General features: G+C 41.8%; 3 protein-coding genes across 3 annotated transcripts; all 3 read right to left on the reverse strand.

The window, feature by feature from the left end:
- Positions 1 to 1228: 1228 nt before the first annotated feature.
- ube2g2 (ubiquitin-conjugating enzyme E2G 2 (UBC7 homolog, yeast)) lies at positions 1229 to 9428 on the reverse strand. The gene is made up of 6 exons (XM_062527565.1): positions 9299 to 9428; positions 8647 to 8682; positions 8482 to 8527; positions 5671 to 5789; positions 2152 to 2292; positions 1229 to 1869 (listed from the first exon to the last, which is right to left on the reverse strand). The coding sequence occupies exons 1-6, from the start codon at positions 9339 to 9341 to the stop codon at positions 1757 to 1759; spliced, it is 498 nt and encodes a 165-aa protein (XP_062383549.1). The 5' UTR covers positions 9342 to 9428; the 3' UTR covers positions 1229 to 1756.
- Positions 9429 to 9583: 155 nt separating this feature from the next.
- sumo3a (small ubiquitin like modifier 3a) lies at positions 9584 to 13059 on the reverse strand. Its single transcript, XM_062527822.1, has 4 exons — positions 12928 to 13059; positions 11727 to 11855; positions 11437 to 11508; positions 9584 to 10859 (listed from the first exon to the last, which is right to left on the reverse strand). Exons 1-4 carry the CDS (start codon positions 12946 to 12948, stop codon positions 10797 to 10799), a joined length of 285 nt encoding a protein of 94 aa, XP_062383806.1. The 5' UTR covers positions 12949 to 13059; the 3' UTR covers positions 9584 to 10796.
- A 1132-nt stretch (positions 13060 to 14191) lies between these two features.
- On the reverse strand, positions 14192 to 23476 carry pttg1ipa (PTTG1 interacting protein a). Its single transcript, XM_062528328.1, has 7 exons — positions 23149 to 23476; positions 21759 to 21811; positions 20237 to 20345; positions 19062 to 19164; positions 17889 to 17954; positions 16999 to 17045; positions 14192 to 14694 (listed from the first exon to the last, which is right to left on the reverse strand). The coding sequence occupies exons 1-7, from the start codon at positions 23318 to 23320 to the stop codon at positions 14651 to 14653; spliced, it is 594 nt and encodes a 197-aa protein (XP_062384312.1). The 5' UTR covers positions 23321 to 23476; the 3' UTR covers positions 14192 to 14650.
- Between the last annotated feature and the right edge of the window lie 324 nt (positions 23477 to 23800).

Consider the following 23800-nt stretch of genomic DNA (forward strand, 5'->3'; position numbering starts at 1 on the left):
TAAACCATCCCCTACTAGCAAAGAGACAAAGCAAACGTGTATTCACACAAACATTTCACCTTGTGTGAAGAATGTAAACACTTTCTGTGAGACTTTTCAAGTACAAAACACAATGGTCACAACGTTTTAATCTCCAGCACAGGACTTTATTATAATAATACTCCTGTGCTACATGCCAAAATATAGACACACAAAATCATGATTTCTGCATTGGTCTGCGTCATTAAAACTAAAACCCTGGAGTGTCACTCCGGATATGTCTCTATCGTCTGAAATCTGAAAATTGGAGTTGAATGACCTTTGACCCAGGACGTACTACTGGAAGTCAGAATAAAACCACTAAGGCATCTCTGACGACCACGGGGTATACGCACATCTTAGTGTAATCATTAGTAATTTGACAAAATCCAGTCATTCATTTTCCAATCAATCAACCCATCCATTCTAGATTGAGAACTTCAAAGTTATTTTAATCATTCTATAAAATGATTTCAAAAGACACAGGGCTTCATTTAAGCAATGGGATTGGAGTATCAAATTGTAACAATACTGGTAACTAGAGCATGTAAAATAAAAAAATACTGTTGAACTGAGTGTCACTTGCGTAAGACAAATAGGACAGATGGAATTTCCTGCATTACTCTTGCGGTCCATTCAATCGAATTCCCATCTGTACTCTCCTCCTCTCGAGAGACTAGTCAATCACCAGCACCTTCTTTATTCAAGAATTGACCTGGGTTACAATTCGCCAGAGGTTCTGTTGTTCTACGAGCATCCTAAAATGATAGTCTCGCTGTCATTTTATACATTCTCCGTTTTAGTTCAATGGTCGTAGCACAACAATGCTTTTGGCAAAAACAGCCCTGGATGAGTGCATCTGGTTTAAGACAATTTTGGGTCATGTTAGCGGAGTTGGCACACACTAGGTCTGGTCAATGACCCCCGAATCTGTCTGATGTGTAAACGAAGCCCTGCGTCTTCACCCCCGCAAACTCATTTCAATGTGTGTGTGCATACACAAACACACACACACACACACACACACACGCTGACTAACAAACACACACACACGCACACCTTAGCATGGCATGCAGAAAAATCACTCACAGGCAGTGTTTTTCCCCTCACCACCCTAGCACCCCACAAACTGCATCATTACCGATCCCCCCCCCCCCCCCCCCATCCTGCCCAAGCCCTTCCAGCACTGCAACCCCCCTCCTCCCTCCCCAAACACGGTCCTCTCCCAACCACCAGTCCAATGCCCCCCTCCCTGTTAAGGTGCCTCCACACACACTGTTCGCTCTGCATCGAGTGGACCATGTGTGCAATAATGAAGAGGATGCTGGACAAGTCAGCCATGTTCTCATATAGACAGACAGAGAAGGAAATCCCTCGTTTCCCCATGTCTGTGTGAAGAAATAAGCATGAGCGAGATGTTTGGCGACCAGGAAAACAAACAAACAAAAAAAAAAAACAATAAAAGTATTTATGTAAAGTGCGCTGTTCCGTAGAGGTAGGGGAGAATCGTCACGGCAGCCATGTTGAGGGACTGAGTGTCTTTTGTTTTTCCATCTTCTACAGGAAGTCTCTTTTGTTAGTTTCCTTCGTGCCTGTCGTCTGTCCTCGCTGGACCTCTCTGTGGCGGGGTAGGGGTGTGGTGGGGGGTGGAGGTGTTACTATCTGGGAGGAGGAGGAGGAAGAGGAGGAAGAAGAGGAGGGAGTGGGGAGGAAGAGGAAGAGGACAGGCAGGATGGCTTTACAAGCCCAGGGATTTGCGCACAATCTGCTTGGCCAGCCTGTAGAACTGCTCGCGGTCTTCACGCCACATCTTTGAGGCATCCACGTTCGCGCCGCTCTCATCGTTCGGCTCTGAACAGGGCAAAAAGAGATGCAAAACAGCTCTTCAAGAACTGGAACAATAACAAATTACCCACATTATAACAAAGGCCAGTAATAAACTAGTACTACCTTTACATAGTGATATATGACTGATCGTGCAACTACCTACAAATGTGCTACAGGTTATACACAGTGTCCTCTGTAAAGCCTTTAAGGAGAAATCTGGCAATTTTCACATAGCTCTCGGTCGCCGAGAACTGTTGGTTCAGCAGAACTTGAAATGAAACCATCATTTGGCTCCAGCGGGCTCACCTGCCAGCATGCTGACCACGGAGAGCAGGATCTTCTCCACGCTCTGGACGGGACTCCAGCGCTCCGCGCTGCTCTCGTAGCCCATGGGGTCGTCGCCGGGCGCGTGCAGGATGGAGATGCACACGCGGCCGTCTGGGTAGACTGCGGAGAAGGGGAGGACAGGCGGCTTAGACCAGGACTGAGGTGAGCACACCGATCGGGGTGACCCTGACAGACCATTGTAGGAGATGTGGTGGCCAGGACCATGTTGCAGGATGTGGAAAGACGTGTTTCCCACAGCAATTAGCACTTTGGTGTCCTGGTTCCAGCGCTCTGCTTAAAAGAGAAACTATGCAGGATCGTTTTTGCTCGTTTTATGCTTGCATATTTCTCTGCAGAGCTTCCCCGACAGCTTTAGCGTGTATATTTATACATATAGACTATAAATAAATTGCAAGTGTGGTTCTTCTTGTTCCTTACGCATCTCAGCCTTCCAGATGTAAACAAGGAGCGATCGCCTCTTGAACAAACTGCAAGGTTGCAATAGCGGATAGGGACACTGTATTACTGTTTTCGATAAAACTGGTCAGTCAAGGAAAACAACGGTTTCTAAGCCATTTTATGACTATGAAAAAGTTGCATAGGGTCTCTTTGAGCTATGATGTCTGTTGTGGACTATGTGGACTAAAAAAAAAAAATGATTTTTATAATGCAAATACATTAATTGTGTGTGCATGCATGTATGTAAACATGCACACAAACACAACTGTGGTCATGGCCCATAGTCATTCACAGAAGTATGAGGACACGGTATACTAACATTTACATATCTTCAATTGGCAGACACTTTAATCCAAAGCCACTTACCGCAAGAGATACTTAGAGATACAAGACCCGCCACACAAAGACATCATTCATTCATGAGAGTGGACATGACCAACAATTAACTTTATCTAAGAGTAACTCAGGATACTGGCAAGATGCCTTGCAGGTACAAAAAAAGAGTGACGTGGACAGAAGATTTTCCACATGTGTGCACACACACACACACACACACACACACACACACACACACACACACCCACACACAAACCAGCTTCACACCAAATCACTACACCCTGTGCCGGGCCCGCACATCACAATCAAAGCGCGGTTGCGGAGGCGATATCAGCCACCCACAGTGAGAGCGTGGCAGATGCTATCTGGCGCTCCACTGCGCAGTGCCGGGGGACACGGATCCGGATCTGGCAACCCCTAGCGCTGATAATGGCCTCTGTGTCTATCGCAGGCCGCTGCGCTTGCTATCTCATGCCCCAACAGGAAGGACTTTGTCTGGGCACACTTCCCTGACAACGCAAACCTCTCCGCACTGAGGACTGAGGTCTCAATGGATCCTCCGGCTTGTCAGGAATGTGAAATACACTGCACGGCCTGATGCTTCAAAAAATGTGCTAGATGCTATGAGTTTTAGCATTGCTAACAAGCTAAAATGCAGTGACCCCTGGGTTCCTTATTCAAGCCCTGAACACGACTGTGGACAGAACCAAGGTTACAGGACTCAGACAAGGCAGGACTTACGGTCTGGCTTAATGTGACCATATCGTCTGTTAAACATGTGCAGAGAGGGAACTACAGTGACAGAGCTTCAGCCCACAAATGAGAAGGCCGACACAGCCGTCACACACGCCTGTACCTTGGAGTCATCTTATTACGTCTTTTTGAAAACATTCACAGCTCGTTTTCTTCCAATCACCTTCAACATTACTGCACTACAAACCAATTTCTTTGTCTTCTTTAGGGGACTGGCTTTGAACAGTGGCTGAAACCGAGGCATTTTGTTAAAGACCCAGAATTGTGCAAGAGAGACGGATGTGAGGAGAATACAGTGAAATGTAGACTGAATTACTCTCAAGGTAGCCTGGATGCCAGCCAAACTTAGCCCCGCCCACAACATTGGAGGTCGGGAAGTTCGGTCTGGACTTGTTCCGTTGTGGAGTAACTATGACCGAACCAGAACCTGTTCCGAGTCGCAGTTCGGACCAGAACTCCTGAACAGAGTTGGAAATGCAACTGTGTTTGACAAAGGACAGATGCAAGTTGCTAGTGAAAAATGGTACAATGTCTTTGTAAGTTGCATTTAAATAAAAAGTGTTTCATTCTTCCCGGTTCTTCCTAACAAAAATGCTGTTACTAAAAGGAACAGATTTAGATTTTGCTATTATGTCTGTTGTACAAGATATTGACAGCGCCATAACCAGAAAATAACGTTAAGACATTTGTGGAGAAGTAGGGCTACCGCCGTTCATTCCGACATACCAGCACTCCGACATTGACGTCCAATTGTCGTAGTGGAGACATGTCTCTTTATGAGAAAAAGTCCCACCAGTCCGACATTTTTTTTCTTCATGGTCGCAGTGGCGGTATTTAACTTTTTTTTCAAACAACGTGCCATTCCGACATGAGGTCATTAAAAGGCTATTAATGTCATAACTATATCCAATTGTGTAAAATAATAAAGATTCACATTTAAAATGTCATTGTGAAGACTTCTTGATATGGTTGTGTGTCTGTTGCGTGCACGACTCGGGGAAGTGAAAGCAGTTCTATAGACATGGCAAGTTTTCTTCTCATTATTCGCGGACTAAGTGGGGCTAAATTAAGTTATTATTTTGCTGTCACTTCGTCTGTTTTATGGCCTAGAAGGTTGTATTTGGTATCTATGGATAGCTCTAGCTCTCCTCTTTTATCTGACATGCAAGCCGTATCTTTTTAACCACGGTTTCACGAGTAGCCTATCAAACGAAAGTAGCGGTAGCCGAAGCTATATGATTCTTATTTGTTTGTCACTTCGTCTGTTTCTATAACACAAAATGATCGATGTGTTTGGTATCAATGGAAAGCCCTGTTTCTCCTCTTTCATTTGCTATGCGTGTTATGTCTGTGCGATGCCTGGTCCCGGAGTAATTCAAGCGAGAGCAGTGGCTGCATGGGTGAACGCAGAGCAATATAGACTGTAAATACTTTCATTTAAAATCATGATTTTATTTTCATTTTCATACTTGATCGTACAGACACGTGTCTAGTCTCGTTGGAAATCCCCGGTTCTGAGCTCTTTCATGCAATATAGGTCTCATCTCGCTGTGACTAATAATCACGGAGCAATGTAACAGAGAAGAATGGGTGTGTTTTTTGATGCACTTTGCGTCCGTCGGGCTCATAGGGTCCGTTAAATTGACGTGGAAAAAAAATAGGATTTGTAAACTGTCGGAATGGGGGTACTAAAATGTGTCGGATTGGCAGCATGTCGGAATAACACCATGTCTGAATAGCGGCATGTCGGACGAAAGGGATGTCGGACTGGCAGGATGTCGGACTGCCGACATGTAACCGAGAAGTAGTACCCCTGTATCAGTTGAAACACGCACCTTAATCACATCCCAATGGAGCAATATCAGACTCAAATTCAGACTAGAATTGAGCGACGATGTCAGGCTACACTCAGGAACTAATGCTCTGAAAGTCAACATGGCAGGCACTTACTGTTGGGGTGGAACATGTCGCAGGTGAACTTCATTTTGGGGGGGCTGAGAGGGTAGTCCGAAGGAAAGCTGAGGATCGCAGGAAACACGCCTCCTTCGAAACATGTGTCCTCTGGACCCCTGGAGGCACAAATGCATAGACATAAGTATATATTTTTTTTTCCTAAGAGGGTTTTATGTCTTAGTTCTGCAGTGATTCTAGTAATGTCATCAGAGATATGGAATATACTATTCTTGCTAAATCAAATCAAAGACGAATTTGATGGTTTGTTAAATGTGTTGAAATGATTTCTGAAAAAAAAAAAAAAAAAAAAAAAACTAAACAAATGCAGTTCAGCAGTTTATACCTGAACCTCCAAAACCTTGATGCGTTACTTGTATGCCACAATGGGTGAATTTAGATTAAGATACAGTGAGAGATGATGAACCAACAAATACAAATAGAAAGGAACTGATAAAGCTTAAAAAACGAAACAAAACAAAGTTATGAGAGACCAAATACCAAGCATGCCTTGCACTCGTCTCTCCCCAAGGTGAGCGTGCTCCATGAGCCCCTGTGGTAAGCTATTATGGTAGCCCTCCTAATCCCTCATATTAAGTCAAGTTTTATTGCGGTCATGGAAACTCCAAGGGCCAGAGAAGCGCTTCGCCATTCACCCACCACATCTGCCAGCAATGACAGCAGCACGCATATTAAAGGCTTATGCTGGCATGTTTGCACAAGAGATTTACAAATATTGTATGTTTTAGAAATGCAATAAAAGGTGCAGCGGCGGGTATTAGGGAAACTTGCAGGTGCTCCGGGGGTGTGTGAGTGTGTGTGTGTGTGTGTGAGTGTGTGTGTGTGTGTGTGTGTGTGTGTGTGTATTCATGCATGTGTGTGAGTGTGTGTGTGTGTGTGGGGGGGGGGGGGGGGTCTATACGCCTTTGGGGGGGTTTGGTGTAGTCATGAACAGAGAAGAGGTATACGGTCAGCAAACAAGAACAAAAATTCTGTTGTCCATAAAAATGATGACCGCTGCTTCAGACTTCAGAGTGCCATTAAACTGTGCACTGGGATTTATGCACTGGTCTGACATTCGAGTGTATGAGGTGACAACACAGATTACGGAACACCCTGATATGTATGACATGCGGCTAGGTCATTTTTTTTCTTGTGCAAAGAAGAGCTTCCCTCACAAACTGTCACTTGGGTGAAAACGGGTTTGATTCATGCAGGACTTCCTAGATTTTTGTGGTCTCTACTGAATTGAGATGTCTGCTGATGACATCTCATCTTTTAAAGTGTCAAGGGCACAAAGCAGAGCTTACTATTATCTTTATGCTGATTTACTCTAACAAAAAAAACCCACACAAAAAAATCCACACTCTTCAAAGCCCCCCGGTAAATGTGGGCTGATTTGACCTTTATGCAATGGATTTATGCAATGCTTGTGAGGAGGTCATCAAGGCTTCATCTTGCCCTATATTCCAAGCACCATCACACTGACATCTCCATCACATGGAACAGGCGCGAATTTCACAGCGATCAATCTCAGTGTGCATTTAAAAGGCAAATGTGGCCCATGTTTATTTTCCACTTGATCTGTCCATCAATCGGTTGATTTCGGATCTGCGCTGGGCCTTTATCTTCACGTGTAGGGGCCCAATCGGCCCGACACCATCTCACTTCCTGTGCTGTGTCGTACCACACACAGTTGGGCCAGAGGGCTGCTGGCCACCTCTGTTCCTTGTTTGGTCTGGCAAAGCTGTCTGCTTAAACAAACACTTAAACGTATCCACAAATCCATCAGGCGATCGGATGGTTTACCGCAGGACACAAATGAGACCGCATTATCAGTGCTTTGACTCGATCGCTATCAACTCAACACGGATTCCCGGACAATGATGGGAGTGCCTGGTCTCTTTCAAAAGAACAAAACCTATCACTGCATGTCAATCAAAATAATGATTAACCACTGTTTTCTTTTCCCTAACTACTATCGCTATGAATACATTAAATAACAGAACAAGAATATTTTGCATCCATTCAGCTGGAGAAGGACAACTGTATAAGGACTATATTGAGCAGACAATGCCCCCAACAGGACAATGTGAGAACACCAGTCAAACTATATCTAAGGAGCAATCTGCCACTTCTCAGAATTCCACTTTTGTTCTCAGAGACTCAGAAGATGTATGTTTGGGGTTATGTTTTCTCTGCTATAATGTAAATGTTATTCAAACTAGGCCTATTTTACTCAAGCTGGTTCCACCAGGTGAATGTGCAGTGTCCATTTTTGTAGTCCATTTCTTTATTTAGCTTTGGACAAAGGTATCTGCTAAATAACCATAACCATAACCATAACCCTAGAAGAGTGAGAACTAAGACAGAGAAACAATGCAGTGACCCCTTGGCCTGGGCTCTGGTTCTCTCATACTGATCTGCTACAGTTTAATTGTGCCAGATCTGAAACCCTAGTTAAGAATAAAATCCCCTCAATTTAACCCATAATAAGCACCCAGTCAGACCAAGAGTGCAACAGCATAGGGACTGATGTGACAAAAACCCACTAATCACCAAGGTCATTTTTCACAAGTAGCAGAAACTGTTTGGGGTCGTGACAGTGGCAGTGACAGAACCTGCTGCAGAAATGTGTCAAAATAGGCCAGTGCGAATGTCACACGATTTCACTGCAGCATTTTCATAAATCCTTAGCAATTTTCAAGAAGTTTCCAGAGCTCTGAAGATCTATATTTACATAATTAATTGTAATCTGGCACATCTTCCCGAAACACGGCCCACAAATAAAAGTTACATGTTAAAACTTACATGATTAAGGCCTCCCATTCAAAGAAATTCTCCTCATTTACTGGGCCTGTAAGAATAAAAGACAACGTTCAGAAAACAGAAATATCCTCAGCAGATCCATATACAACAAGTAAACAAGACCTACATCCACCAAAGTCCACAACTGTGTTATGAAAAAGACCTTACCAGCAACAATTCCCTCGGGGGGGTTCAGAGTCAGTTCTGCCAGAAGGCAAACATTAATGATTAGATGATGGTAGCATCAGAGCATTCACGTCAAGTTTAATACATCAATCTAGCAAGAGGGTTACTAAATGTAGCCTACAGAAGAAAGGTTAGGCGACATACTCAAAACCACAGAAACGTAGATGCATATTTGGAGAGGTTCTCGAATACATCTTGCCATATCTAGTACTGATTACAACGTCGCAGTCCTTGAGTTACTATATACTATATAGCTGAACTTCAACCACACACATTGATATGCACGTTGTGAATGCTGAATGGCAGTCATTAACACTGATGTTTCAGTTGATTCGTGAACATTAGCTTGCATGCTTAACTACATTTTGACCACTTCGCAATCCACATTTCCAGATTCAAGTGATACATCATCGTCGCTGACCTGACCATTTTAACACGAAATTAACATCGAGCATTACCTTTGGTGAATAACTGTGAAACCTTTTCAATGCTGTCCGACTAGCTATCCCTACAATAGTAACTTTCACCTGATGAGCAGAGTAGCCAACTAAAAACCCTGCCACTGTAACATTAGCTAGCTGCTAACTGCTGTCTATCTACCAGGACAATTTGTCAATACTACTCCAATACTTACGCTTATATTCTGCCATTAGTCTCTTTAAAGCTGTACCCGCCATGGTTACTACAAACACCTTTAGTTACAAGCTGAAAAACAAGCTCTGAAAACAAAAGTAAGCCAAGCCGATGCCGTGGCTTACGCTTGATTTCCGGCGTAAAATTGATCATAAAAATAGTCACAGCGCCACCCTGTGGAACTCTTCCTGGTTGCCGGGTAGCCTTTTCATGCTTCCGCATCAAAAATGTTAAATGCAAATTAAATCCATGGTTGATACAAGAAAAAGCAACACTTACGAACAAATCTGAGTACCAAACTATATTTATTGTGTACAGTAGTAAAGGACAACAAATAATGTACAAATCAGTACAGAAACATGACATAAGTTGTGGACAATGCCATTTCCCCAAACCCTCTTTCCACCCCTTCTTTGCCAACCGATTTTGGAAACTGTATGAAGCAGGGCTAGAGGAGGCTGCAGAGCTAGGGCCACAACACCTCCATCAGGAAAGCACAATGACAAAGCAAAGCTGAAAAAGCTGATGAGGATTCCCTTGAGGTTTTCGCAAGGACTGGGAAGAAGTGGGGGATCGAAAGCATAATTTGGTCTTACAATGTCCATATCCAACCCCTAGCCAAAAAAGACAGGAGCAAAATTAAGCCCAACCAACAAAAAAAAAAGGAACACAAAAGAAAACACAGTGAATGCAAAAAGAAGAATACCTTCGTACATTAACACAATTTAAAAAAGGAACTCTTTTAAAAGCAGAAGACTATTCTTCATTAATTATCTGAACACGTTCTCTTTATCAGTGTACCATCTTATTTGGGTTTGGTCCACATTCGGTGATGCGGCATCATGTATTGCAATCAACTGCTCTATGGATGACTTGGTCGGAGATAACAAGTCCTTAACACCTTTGCCCCCTTTCTCCCTGAATAAAGTGATTCAAATCCAATTGGAGTACAGAATACTGAAAAGATGTTGCTCTTCTGCAATAGAATGCGCCTAAAAAAAAAAGGAGAAACATAACATAGCATATGCACAATGACAGAAATCATAGCGCCTCTCATGCTCTTGAGAGAGCAGGGACAGGTGGTTCATCATTGCCGTCTGTGTTCTGTCGGCGCAGACAGTAATAAGAGAAAAGAAAAAACAAAAACACATGAACAAGAACAAAATGGCAACAGTGTCCACATGTGGCTTGATGTTTGCCGTCAGATCCAAAGTTCTGACCGGATGCTCTTTACAGGCAAAGCCATTCTGAAATATCAGCATTGCCAACCAGCATCCATTTTGGGACAAATCATTATGATCTCTCACATACTGAGGGGGAGGGGGAATCCACCCTTCACCTCCACATCTAGGTTAAGGGTGGTTTAAAAAACAAAACAAAACAAAAAAAAAATCAAAACGGAAAAACAAAACAAAAATACGTTAACATTGAAAGAGCGTCTTGAGGAAACATGTCAAATAAAATAGCTGAATGGACGCCTCTTTTGCACCCGGTAGGCTTTAGCAGACCCCTCCGGTCTGCTGTTGAAACACGTCAATTGTGTCCTCGTCTTCCATCTCGAGCTGGGAAAAACAATCACAAAGCAATCATTAAACAACTGCGTCTCTCCACTCCCTGTTAATATGCAACTTCTGTAAATAATGGTCATTACATTTACAATTTGAGGGATATTTTGTGTTGAATGGGGCAAAAATGAAAAGAGACCCCACATCTGTTGCCTTAACTTGGACTGGTATTTTCTTCAAGAACATGCATAACTTGCAGTCTTGACGATCTAACTACTACAAAATGAAGCAGGATAGGGCAAAACAGACATTAAAAGAGGGGGAGAAATAGGTCAACTACAAAGTCTGCCTGTGTACACATGTACATGAATGACTAAAACCATAATGTGCACGCTGGTGATCTGATTAGGTACACACAGACTACGAAATTCTGCTCTGTATGTTGACTTGTGCTACAACGTTTTTGTGGTGGGCTTCTCAAAACATTAAACATTAAGTGTATACACAGTACATATTCAGTCTGTATGTTGAACTTCCTCAAACCCCTCTTTACATCTATCACAATGGTATTATTTCACTGTAATCAGTAACACATTACCAGAGCATTACAGAAGTGAATGAGCATACAACTCACCTGTGCAGGTGTGTCCGTTTCGTTTATGGGCTGCCCATCAAACCTAAATCGGATCTGCCTTATTGACAATCCCTGAAAAACAAAAACCATGACCATGAACATACTAACACCACAAAACTTCACCAAAGTCAGCATTAGCCCATATCTAAATAATGACCATAACTCAGAGAATTCCATAACAGGTCATACTTTCACTTTCATGAGTATGAACAGCTTCAACCTTTAATCTTGTTGTAAAATGGTTGATTTAAAAACAAAACTGTTTATGCAATGGGATGGCAATCACTTACCTGTCTTTCACAGTACGCCTTCATAAGTTTGCTTAAAGGTGTGTGCCGTTTTATTTTAAACTGGACCACGGACCCGTCTTGTCCTGCTACCTTCAGATTGATGTGGTCGTTTTCGGTTTTCACTCCCTCCTGAAAACAGATGGACAGTGGGCCAAAAGGCATCGCTTAACTTGGTTATGTTCAACGTGAGGTGCTGACTTGAAAACTTGTCACTTGTAATTGCACACCTGTGTTATTGTGGCGAGTTACCAAACGGTACTTCATGATTATGTATACCAGTTAGCGAGATAAGCAATGAAAAGCACATGAAATGGAACACAAACAATTATCGTTAGCTAACTAGTTAGCCAACCAAACAGCTTACCGAGTCAAGCCTGACATTAGCTCCCCGATTAACTGCAGATGAACTGCTCTGTTTTGTGGATACGATGTAAACTAATTAAGTTACTTACATCTTTCAACATCAGCTAAGGCTAGCAATCGTCCTTATTCATTTGAATGAATTGCACTCAGTTGTAGCCTACATAAACAAACCATACCATTGGTATTCGTTAGCCTGCTTAAAAAGCCGACCATGCTAACGTTAAATTAGCTTTTCAGCGAAGTAGCACAATATTTGAGAATCACATGGTTCCCTTATTGCAATAACATGTATCAACACAATTCAATATATCGGTCAAGAACATTCTCGGTGCTTATAGGTTTTCCACTCAAATGTATTTGTACAAGAATAACTGAATGAGCTGGGCGCTAATCAACTAGGACTGCTTTCAAATGGCGGACCACTATGTGCGGGTAATGTTGCTCCTTCTCCGCTATTCTTGCGGCATTTCCTACGCCGGAGACGTAACGTGGCCGACTAGCGCCACTTCGTTTTCACAAAGGAAAACCCGCAAAAGCAGACACAGAATTCCACCTCGATGATATTGCGCGGCAGCTCGAGACAATGGCGCAGTTTCAATGAACGCATTCGCGGCAAAATGCGAATCGGTATCGGACTGGAAGATGAGTAGTTGCGAAAAAAGAATCCGCATACTGAAATAAAACCAAGCCATGGTATCTTCATCTGCACAAATGCGCAAAACTGACTAACCACCACACCAGTGTTGCACAGAACTGAAAGCCAGCTAACCTTAATTCCTAACGATATCCATTAGACCCAAATTGCCGACTTTTCAGATTCATAGTTAAAATAACTTACCTTAGGCTTTTCCTCAGACATATCGCCAAGACTTTTGAATGTAGTTATTCAAAGAATTAACGCAAGATGCGCCGTCTCTACTTTCAGCCCTCTGGTCTACGACGAGAACGCGCTTGGTCTCTTCTTCCCTTGTCACTGATTGAAGGAGACGGGATCATGTGATATTTTCTAAACGGGAGCGCGTACGCGGGAGCGCGCATTTCTTTCTCGGGCACGCACATTTGCACCCGCCCCCAACGGCAATGGAGGAAATCAGCCTACACATATTTTAAGCATGATTTTAAGGCACACATTGTCATGACAATGGGAAAGGTGAGATAGCATTCTGGACTGACTATTGTAATGGTAATGTATTAGCTGAAAGGCACCACTTGCAGGCAGACTTGTAGGGAATTGGCTAGTCTACCACCAAATCATATCCAACATTAGCCATTTATTTAATTATTTGGAAGACACTAAATTCAAATGGATCTCAGGCCAAAGTTAAACAATACAGGAGCACAATTTCACATCTTTGAGTCAAACTGTAAAGTGAAAGAGTGTGATAAATCTTAGGATTATTCAGGTGTCTGACCTGGTTGCGTTGATGTCACTTGATAGGCCTAGCCCTGTAGGCCTACATAGAAGCTATGGAAATGTACAGTTTAGGCCTTCACAGGTGGTGTATAAGAAGTAGCCTATTGGCTGAATAATAGCCTACCCTAAATGTTAACGTATTTGCATACAAATCAATATGTAAATTAGATGTTGGATAACAGTCTGACTCTCAGGTCTTCGGCTACTATAGCAACCAATGCAGTTGTTTATCGTGGGTTGAGTGAAATGAATGGCACTGAACTTCCAACACCATGTGGAAGTCTGATCAGGATCCATTTGAAGGACCAAGGACTTGTCCATTTATAGCACATGGTTAGCCTACTACATCAAATGAATCGCTGAAATCGCTGAATTAATGTAGGCTAGGCTAATTTCAGTAGGCCTACTTCCTATTTGTAGTAAAAAAAAAACATTATTAAAGTCTCTAAAACATAAAATAATTCATTCAAAATGATTAGGCCTACTCAGGTCTCAGACTATAGCAACCAATAATCTGCAGTTGTTCATCTTTGGGTCAGTGAAATGAATGGCACTGAACACCACGTGGAAGTCTTATCGGGATCCATTTGAAGGACATTTGGCACATGAACACATCGAATCAATGGCTGAATAAATGTAGGCTATTTCATTAATTTCAGTGCTTCCTATTTAACAACACACCATTAAAGTCTCTAAAACATATAATTTATTCAAAATGATTACTCATAGGTGGCCAATTACACAAAACTAATTTACAACATTGACAATTCTGTCCCTTTAAGAAAATCCATTTTGATCTTGTTCAACATTTTAACAAAATGTCAGAGATATAACTAGCCTACAGCAGACAAACATTGCATAATTGCAGAGTAGTAAACCATAATTCATAAATTCATAAAAGCAGCCTTTCTGTTTACCATTTGACTAGAAAGCATTCACATTTGATACTGGATCTGTGTTGTGAGTTTTGGCAGTCAGAAGAATGCCCTGATTATAGGACCATCGCAATGCAAAATTTTGTTTGTTACACTACTGGAATAATAATTTACTTGGTAACAATAAAATCAAGATGAATGGTCTGCTTTGGATACTGATACAGGGTCATCAATTGAAGGAGAGATGAAGATCTTCTGTCATTATATCTGCTTCAGTTGTTCTCAAATCTAGCATAAGGGCTTGCCCTACTCAAACCTGAGAGAGAGAGAGAGAGAGAGAGAGAGAGAGAGAGAGAGAGAGAGAGAGAGAGAGAGAGAGAGAGACAGAGACAGAGACAGAGAGAGAAAGGAGAAAAACGCAGATGAAACATCATCTCAAACATGACTAAAAAAGCAAGTCATAGTGAAGGGGCATTCTGTATAATTCTGGGTGATGGACAGTAGACAGTTTTCCATGTAATATCATTGCCTATATGACTATGTGGTATGGTTCAATACCCTGCATTTCTCAACATAAAGCCAAATGTGGAAATGTATACTGCATCTGAAGATGTGACAACTTTGGAATGTGCATAGGCCCTTTTCAATCAGCCTTTTAACACCTTTTCATGCATTTAAAGATGGCCACAAGCCATCATGCATTTTAAGAATGGTCACAAGCATCCTCAGTGTAGCAACACCTCAGACCAGTGGAGGGAGCCAACAGTTGTTGATGATTTGGTGGACTTGAGCATTGAGGTATTGCAGCATTCATGGGATCTGGGAATAATGGGAACATTCCCAGTGCTTTGTGGAAACTGGTGCGCACATCCCAAATACTTTCACAGGTGCCAGACAAAACGTGTCAGAGAGAGAGAGAGAGAGGGAGATGGTCTGCACACTGTAGATGAGCTCCAAAAATATACTTTATTCCCTCTAAAAAGCCAACATTTCAATCTAAACACATCTTCATCATCAGGCTTTTTTTGGAGCTCATTGTACAGACCAACATTACCAGTGATTACATCGTTCTTCCAACTGCAAGCGCTAGTGTGCTAGTGTGCTATGTTAACGATACACTCATCTAAAGGGTTAAACACACTCATCGCTAATCTTAAATAAACAGCTGCATTTGCTCAAATATATGTCGTATAATGATTGTTAAAGACGGATATACCACTTTCAAGTGACAAAAATAGCTAATTGGCAAATTTCACATCAAAAAGTCCACATGATCTATAATTTCACTACAAAATTAGTGAGTTCACAACTGGGAAACTCTTGGCAAGATCTTCCCTAGTTTCCCATATTATTCCCTCATGAGGTGACTTTGACATTGATACTGGGATTTTTTTTTTCATGTGCTCATGAATGACGGCATTATATAGGCCTGAAAAGAGGGAGGAAGTAGCCTATCGCCACAATTCATTTCAATGGCCAATGCTAGGCTAGCTATTTTCAGCCATTTTAGATGTTATATATTGGGATAAATGTATATTTTACACACAAAGTGTATGTTTATTCATGGAAATCTTTAGATGTACATATTCTTGAGAGTCTCAGCTTTCATTGTTGCTATGGTAGTCTATGATAAGCTGCCAAACAAGGCATTGCTGGGAAGGTGGGCAAGGCGGGGGGCTGTCTATTCTGTGTGAGTGCTGAACAACTGTAGTCTGGCTATCACCATACTAAACTCGATCTATTAAGATTAGACATTATGGAGAGTCTGCACTACACTATTTCTACTGCACAAGAAGCATGATCAATGGGCATCGTTCAAATGACTCTGTACGCTTGGTCCTTCAACCAATCAGACCAACAATCCGGTGCGTCTTTTCGATAAGCTAGTTTGTGATTGGACTCAAAGGTCATGGACAGGAAGCAGAGAAGATACATGTGCAGGTTTCCAGCCTGAGCTGCCGGGCGAAATCTAAATTCGCCAGCAGGTCAGGCAGGGTTCACCCAGCCTCGAAAAACTATTCTGCAAAAGGGAAAGCCATAGGGCCTACATTATTTCAACCAAAAGCAACACTATTTAACGTCTTGCTTACTACAGCTTAACCCCGGAACACTTAGAGTGAAATTTGATGAGCTGTAAAGTTAAAATATTATCAACCTTTTTCCAGAATCATGGAAAAAACGTTTTCAAGAAACACCATTTTGCCAACACTAGAGATATGGCTTCATAAGTCCCGTCAAGTGCAAAATGACTAGATAGACTCGGAGATATGCAACACTGCCGCATGCTCCACATTTCCGTCCTTAACAGGCAAGTTATCAGAGAGTGAAATTTAAAGCACTGTGGACACTGGCGATGACATGAGTTTGGCACACTACACTTTTGACATTCGATTACTTAGACCCCATTAGTATCAATACAACCCCGCACAAGTGTTGAACTCTGCTGCCACCTCGGCTGGTGTGCGGAGTTGCGAACAATGTTGTCAAAGTTGTCAAAGTGCCGCACTCATGTTGGCACCGGTGTCCACAACACTTATGGAAATATTGCATTTCTGGGTTGAGAGGGAAATCCTTCTACGACACACATGTAAAGATACAGTCAAAGACGGACGCCACTCACCATATTTCTGCCTGATCTCATCGTGTCGCGTCTTCATCTCTGCTTTTCTGTGAGACAATCAGGAATATTGTTATTGACACCAGAACACAACAACACACATAATGAATGGAGACAAACCCACAGACATAGACTCTCGCCACTACAATTATCACTCACACAGGCATGCACACACGCACAGACAAATTAACAGATACTTGAGCTAGGTCTAGGACCTTGATGCCACTAAGGTCAACATAACTGGGTTTTTACCATGGGAAACTAATATGACATGACGCTTCACAAAGGCACACAAAACAAAACGGTAGCGCCAGTTCAGTTAACGATAAGCTAATCAACAAGTCATGGGACATGCTCTCAGGTGACAATCATCCTGTGGTAGAGATGCTAGATAAGAGTGTCAGGACAGATTCTCATAAGAGGGACAAACTGTTCACAAACCACAAGGATCTCTTGCAAATTGCAAACCACTTTTTTTCTGTGGGACACTTTTAGATTGACAGATCTAAATAGAAACATAGATACTGTAGATGGGGGGCACTGTGAGTGGAGAGCCCACACACACATTTGGAGCAGTGCTGTGCTCAGCCATGGATGTGGATGTTCATCAGCAGGAGGCAGAGTACACTCAGCATGCTCAGTACACTTTTAACCACACTTGTCTTTTCTGGTGATGCCTTTTAATAGACTTAACCCTGAAATTTAAGTCAGAATCATTGACTTCCATTTTGCAAACAGATATCGGAGCAGATGGTTGCTTTAGCAGTGGCTATAAATAAAACACAATTCACAGCCAAGAGACAAATGACCGACATGGAGAAGACTGCCATCACCATAGCAACCATGCCTAAATATCAGCATCATTTCCTGAATGAAGACTTGATTTCTCTCACCTTATGTCCGATTTGCCCTTTCTCTTGTCAGCCTGCCTTTGCATCTTGGATTCGAAACGGCCTGACCTATATATCGGGAAAAAGTCTGGTCAGATTTCTCTTATTCTGGTGCTTCTTCTATCATCCTGGTTGTATCTTTGTACCAGTCAGACTGTATGATACTCAAGACTGCCTGCTTTCCATCTTGACATCAATCAAAAAAGGATGCTGGAAGAAGACACTTGCACACTTGCGCTTCATCACCAGTAAAAACACTGCAGTCAAGAAACTTCCAGCAGATGGACCCCCTTGCCTGTAAAAGATTCTGCCAGGGCAGATTTTGTGTAACAGCACACACACTAGAGAGAGAGAGATGCCAGAATATCTTCCCTAACGATAATTTTACACTATACAAAAAAACTTAGTAGTAGTAAAGATAAAACTAAATCTCCCTTACTCTTCCAAAAATGCATCTCACTGCCACAAGGATACACCACCAGCTTGTATCTTAGAATCTTATAGCACTCAAAACCCACAACTAATAGCCTATACATCGGCAGTGATGACAAGCTATTCAGCGCCTGAATAGAAGGATTCCTGAAACAGTAGTTGTCAACAGAGCTCAAGTTTTGCCAAACAGTGAAAAAATTGGAATAGCAAAGCTGAACTTGAGCTGCAGTGGTAGGCAGAAGTGACCCCACATGCATACTGCATGAAGAAGGTGTAAAACAGTAGCTGTTAAAGAAAAGTGTATAAATGGACATCTTTTCCGGATGGAGGTTAAGCTTAGTCCTGCACTAAAATTGTGTCCTGGAAGGACATCCTTAGTCGGAAGCAAAACACATTTTTGCTTAGTTCTTAATGATGCTGCAGGATGCAATGGAGTCTACATGTATTAGTGCTTAAAAATGACATGGATTAGTTGGACCTTTTGGAGTCTCTGTGTCAACTAAGTAACTGTAATCAGCTGGTACGATAGTTCTAAGTAAACTTCCCTCCCGGCAATTTAAGAGACACGATTATCTATTACAGATAGATGCTTTCACAAATGGTCATATCTCTTGCTAACGCACTCGCCTCCCGGTCCGAGGTGCTACAAGTTGTGTGTTCAAGTCTGGGAAGGTGCAGGGTTTTTTTTTCAATTTGACACTAATCTGAAAAAAGTTGTCTGAATGTGTGTGTCAGAGGACTTACCCCACATTCTCACACTTGCAACAGCAGAAGAGGCAAATGAAGAAGGCGAGGATGAGTACCCCACCAACCACAGCCATTGCGATGATCAAGGTCTGGAAGTTTACTGAAGTAGAAGCAGTTGCTTGTAAAGATTTTACATTCCACAAGGCACATAGGGCACAAATATAAATCATAAAAGTTTCCAAAGGCTCTTTGCAAATGGAAAAATGTGCATGCCAAAATGTTGTTGGGTATATCATTTTTCAACAAATATTGCATTCAAAATCCAAAACAGCTACAATATCCTCCACATTCTCCTATGGCTAACATTTTGAATTAGAATTTTACATTTTCTGAATCTGCATCACAGTTGTTTCTATTTTATGGAAATGATACAGGAAGAGGTCTGAGGAGAATAAGGACGTTGCTCAGGAGTAACACTTTTAAGAGGGTCTATACTAAGTTTAAAGTAAAGTCAAGTAAAAAATGTGGTTAGTTGATTACTTTCATTACAGGAATAGCGCGGGATATGTAGGCCTGCTGTAATTAGCCGCAGCTTACATTGATTTTGCAAAACGTCTTCAGAGGTTAATACACGCTGGCAGTTAATACGGTATAAATATGTTTTTCTTATTCTTGCATAAAACGTCCTGAGGCTTATAAACAATGTGGCTAATACACAGGAAATTACTAGACAACTGCCGTATTGTCATTATGAACTAACCCCATACATTTCTGTGGAGGATTCTTTGAGCACAATGTCTCCTCATTAGAAAGTCTCTGGTAGAGATACTCAGATGGATGAATAAATAATCTTAATAAAAGCTAATGTTATAACAGCATCAATCTGTTCGACTGAAATTGGTGCTCTTGGTTTAAAACAAACTCTCATGAAGTATTTTTGGCCTTCTTTGATTCGAGTTGCATCTTAAAGAGGGTCTAGAGTCTAACAACCCTATGGTATATACCATGAGGTTGTGTCTCTGAGTGTTAACTGTGTATGTTAATCGTCAGGAATACTTCCAAAAATTCTTCAGCTACTCCAGCCTTCTAACTCATCTACTCTGCATAAGGTGACAATATGTTCTATAATACATATAATACAACTTCGCTCTGTTGTATTATATGACTCGAGAACCACAAAGAAACATTAAGACGAAGCAGAAAAAGCATCCGCTGAGAAGGTAGTTACTTACTTGAACACTGGCCCCACCGAGCATCGTTGAGGGGACAGAGAGAGTAGGGGGGCAGGATAGTTGAAACAGGGTACGTCACGCATGATTTAGTTTTAATACACCACAGACACTGCAGAGAGAGAGAGCAGACAAGAGATCACCTACAGGTATTCATTTACTGTAATTCATATCTATGAAATACTGTGTCATGGGCGTGATCCTAAACACATCCACAGAACAAACAATACATTGTGTAAGGAACAACAGTGTGGCAATGCTGAGATATGAACTCATAACGGAACCACATGCCACATTGTCCAAAAAATAAAGCTAGATATAGATAAAGAATTATGTTTTTAATATTTACAATCATTTCAATGAGTGAACAGATCTAAATACCGTATTGAGTAAATCAGAAAGGCAACGCCGTATTTGTTAACAAGCTGTTGTTCAGAACTTTTTCCAAAAACATGGACACCACATAGACCCAAGTATTACCAAGAAAAACATACATCAATCACATAATGGTCACAAGCCGCCAGACCTTCACTATGAAGTCCTTTTTTGGTTGTAGAACATTTACTTGAATTAGGTAACGGTTACTATTTTTCTTTCTGCCGCACAGCTGCCATTAAAACACCTGTGGTGTCACTACATATTTCCACACAAAATGCCCACAGAGCTGAATGACAACAATGGGCTATTTTCGACTCAATTGAAGTCGGGAAACAACACAAGGTCACCTTTTATTTATTTCCGTATAGGAGGGTGTGTTTTTTCTGACTCAGATATGAGTGGTGACATTTGTAACACCTAATGACATGTTTAGTGAGGTCAGGTAGGTAATGCATTTGTACTTTATGTATTTTCAAAAGTCTAAACAGTTAGCTATTGTTGCGCAGAAACTTCTACCTGTGATTTTAAACCTGATATCTTGTGATTGTCACTATGTACCAGGAAGGAGGCAACAGTAAACCGTTCAGAGGCAATCTTCCCAAACCTGTTTAGCAGGTACTAGCAGAGCTCTGAACCACTTGCGACACACCCGTGAACAATCCTTTAACCCGTCAATGACTAGAGCCAGGTGACGTTCAAGTTCTTCCTTTTCCCTTCCTCTAAATCTCTGGTCTGCCTCTTTCCTTGAGTTATTCCGCATACCTGTCCAGTCACTTTCAGGACCTGACCAACTGTATGATGATGGCTGCGTCACAGTTGGAGAACACGGAACAAGTGTGCTTGCATGTGTGTGTGTGAGTGTGTACAAACCAGTCACAGTTGTCACACTGAGTCACATTTGGAAATAGTACATCATGGCAAAGTGTGTGTGTGTGTGTGTGTGTGTGTGTGTGTGTGTGTGTGTGTGTGTGTGTGTGTGCGCGAGTGAGCAAACCAGCCACTCCTGCCCTAACAGGAGGAGAGCAGTAATGTGAAGGATTAGGCCGATAATGAAATTCAAACTCCACAGAGGGTAAAGCAGAGTGCAAGTTGTGAAACGAGACTAATCGGCTAAAGGGAGAAAATGAAGGGATTTGTCCCAGCTCACCGATACATTCTTCAGACATTCATCACAGTTTGTGCCATTCTTGTCCTCGCAAGCTGCAGAGGATAGATGGAGAGAGAGAGAGAGAAAAGAGGTTTTATCTTTACAATTTACAGCAACCAAATAAAAATACCACGTTAATGGTATCCAGGCCATCTTGAGGTGGGAACTTTTCCCTATGTTGCTAACAGTAACCCCCATGAGACCTGTTGCCATGGACAGAACCTGGGACATAACAAACCCAAGGGGCAGGATTTGTCAACAACAAAAGGCTTGCTCTCCTTAAAACTATTAATAACTTGCACAGTTGAAATATATCATGATACTGATTGCTTTGAATTAGTGGTGGGGGAAAAAATCGATTCTGTTCAGTATCGCAATATTTTGTGCATGCAATTATATCGATACGAGTAGCTCAAGTATCGCAATACTTAATTATATAATTTAATTATCTATTTTACTTTTATTTGAGGCGAGTTTACTCAGGGTTTACTCTGATCACATTACATTTGTTAGATAGATAGATATATAGATAGATAAATACTTTATTGATCCCCAAGGGGGAATTTCAATATATTACGCTCTCAAGGTGACGCTTGTTGTGGCGTTTTATTGTCCATTCAACGGCAATTTCAAATCGAAAGTGTGGGTGTGTTTCGGTTCTCAACAAAAAGCAAATAGTAAGGACCTTGATATGCACCATGCCATGACAAAGTGAGTTGAACAGTGTTATTTTCCTTATTTTTTGTAATGCCTTCGAACAATATGAGAGACATGAATAGCAATATATCGCAGAATCGAATCGCAATACTTGTTGTATCGCAATATGTGTAGAATCGCAATAATATCGAATTGTGGCCCAAATATCGCAATAGTATCGAATTGTCATTCTTTTGCCAATTCCCACCCCTACTTTGAATACATCCACCTGTTTGAAACCAAAAACTTAGCGTAGGTATCTTCATAAGACTTGTTGAATTTGTGTTCGAGTAGTAGGCTACACTTAAGCCCATGTCTAGGTGAGAGGTCTAGGTTTAAAAAAAAAAAAAAATAGGCCTATCAAAACGCCAATCTGAGTAGCCTAGATCTAAAATATCTAGACTTCCTTTGTTCAGGTGAAGGGAACCCCCATCTTAGCACACCTACTGTAATTTAAGGAGCGAGATATTTAAGAGCTATTACAATATGTATTCATCACAAATATAATCAATAGTTACAATTATTTATATTCAAAAAGATTGTTTCCCGGACAGCCACCTGACCCAGAGCACACACACCAAACAAGAAGTCACGGTCGAAGCTGCTCTCACGGCGAAAATGAACTTGTTTTATCACCACTGTAACGTAGCTTCATGGCAAAGATCTGCATGTAGGCCTATTTTATAAATCTTACCTTCGCCCGGTGGTGGTGGTGCAGGTGTCGGAGCCTGAGTTACCGCCAGTGTAGCGGTGGAGGTGGTTGTTGTAGTGGTGGTGGTAGTGGACGTGCCATTCTGAGCAAATGTTGTGCCCAACCCGACCACAACCAGGATCACACACCAACATACACCAATCCTCGAAAACATGCTGTGTCGTCAGATCGTTAAATCCTACGAAGTAAGGCTAATTTGGCTAAAGAATATCCCCAGTAAATCACAGGTCTGGATACCTGACCAGACGAATCTCGGGTGACGGGCTGTCCAAACCGCGACCAGTCATCAGAAAACTTTCTCAACTGTGCGCACCAGTACGCGCAGGACGCAAATCTCCTCTGGAGATCACATGACCTTACATCTGAGAATGTTCTGCTCTCCCAGTTCTGCGATAACATTAGAATGCATCACATTTCCAAACAAACCACTCACTGGCGACTGACAACGACTTAGCAACATTTTAAAGCTTACTTTCAACATTGTAGTGTAATAGGCTTAGTCCGTCTGTTGGGACTGTAGTGTACACAATGTCTGCGGGCCCCAGTCCACATTACAGGACATTAATGTTAACTTCTCATCTACAGTGAATCCAAAATTATTTTCTATTTATTTCTATTTTGATAGTACGGAAAT

Source organism: Sardina pilchardus, chromosome 23 (assembly GCF_963854185.1).
Source record: "Sardina pilchardus chromosome 23, fSarPil1.1, whole genome shotgun sequence".
In the NCBI taxonomy this organism is placed as follows: domain Eukaryota; kingdom Metazoa; phylum Chordata; class Actinopteri; order Clupeiformes; family Clupeidae; genus Sardina; species Sardina pilchardus.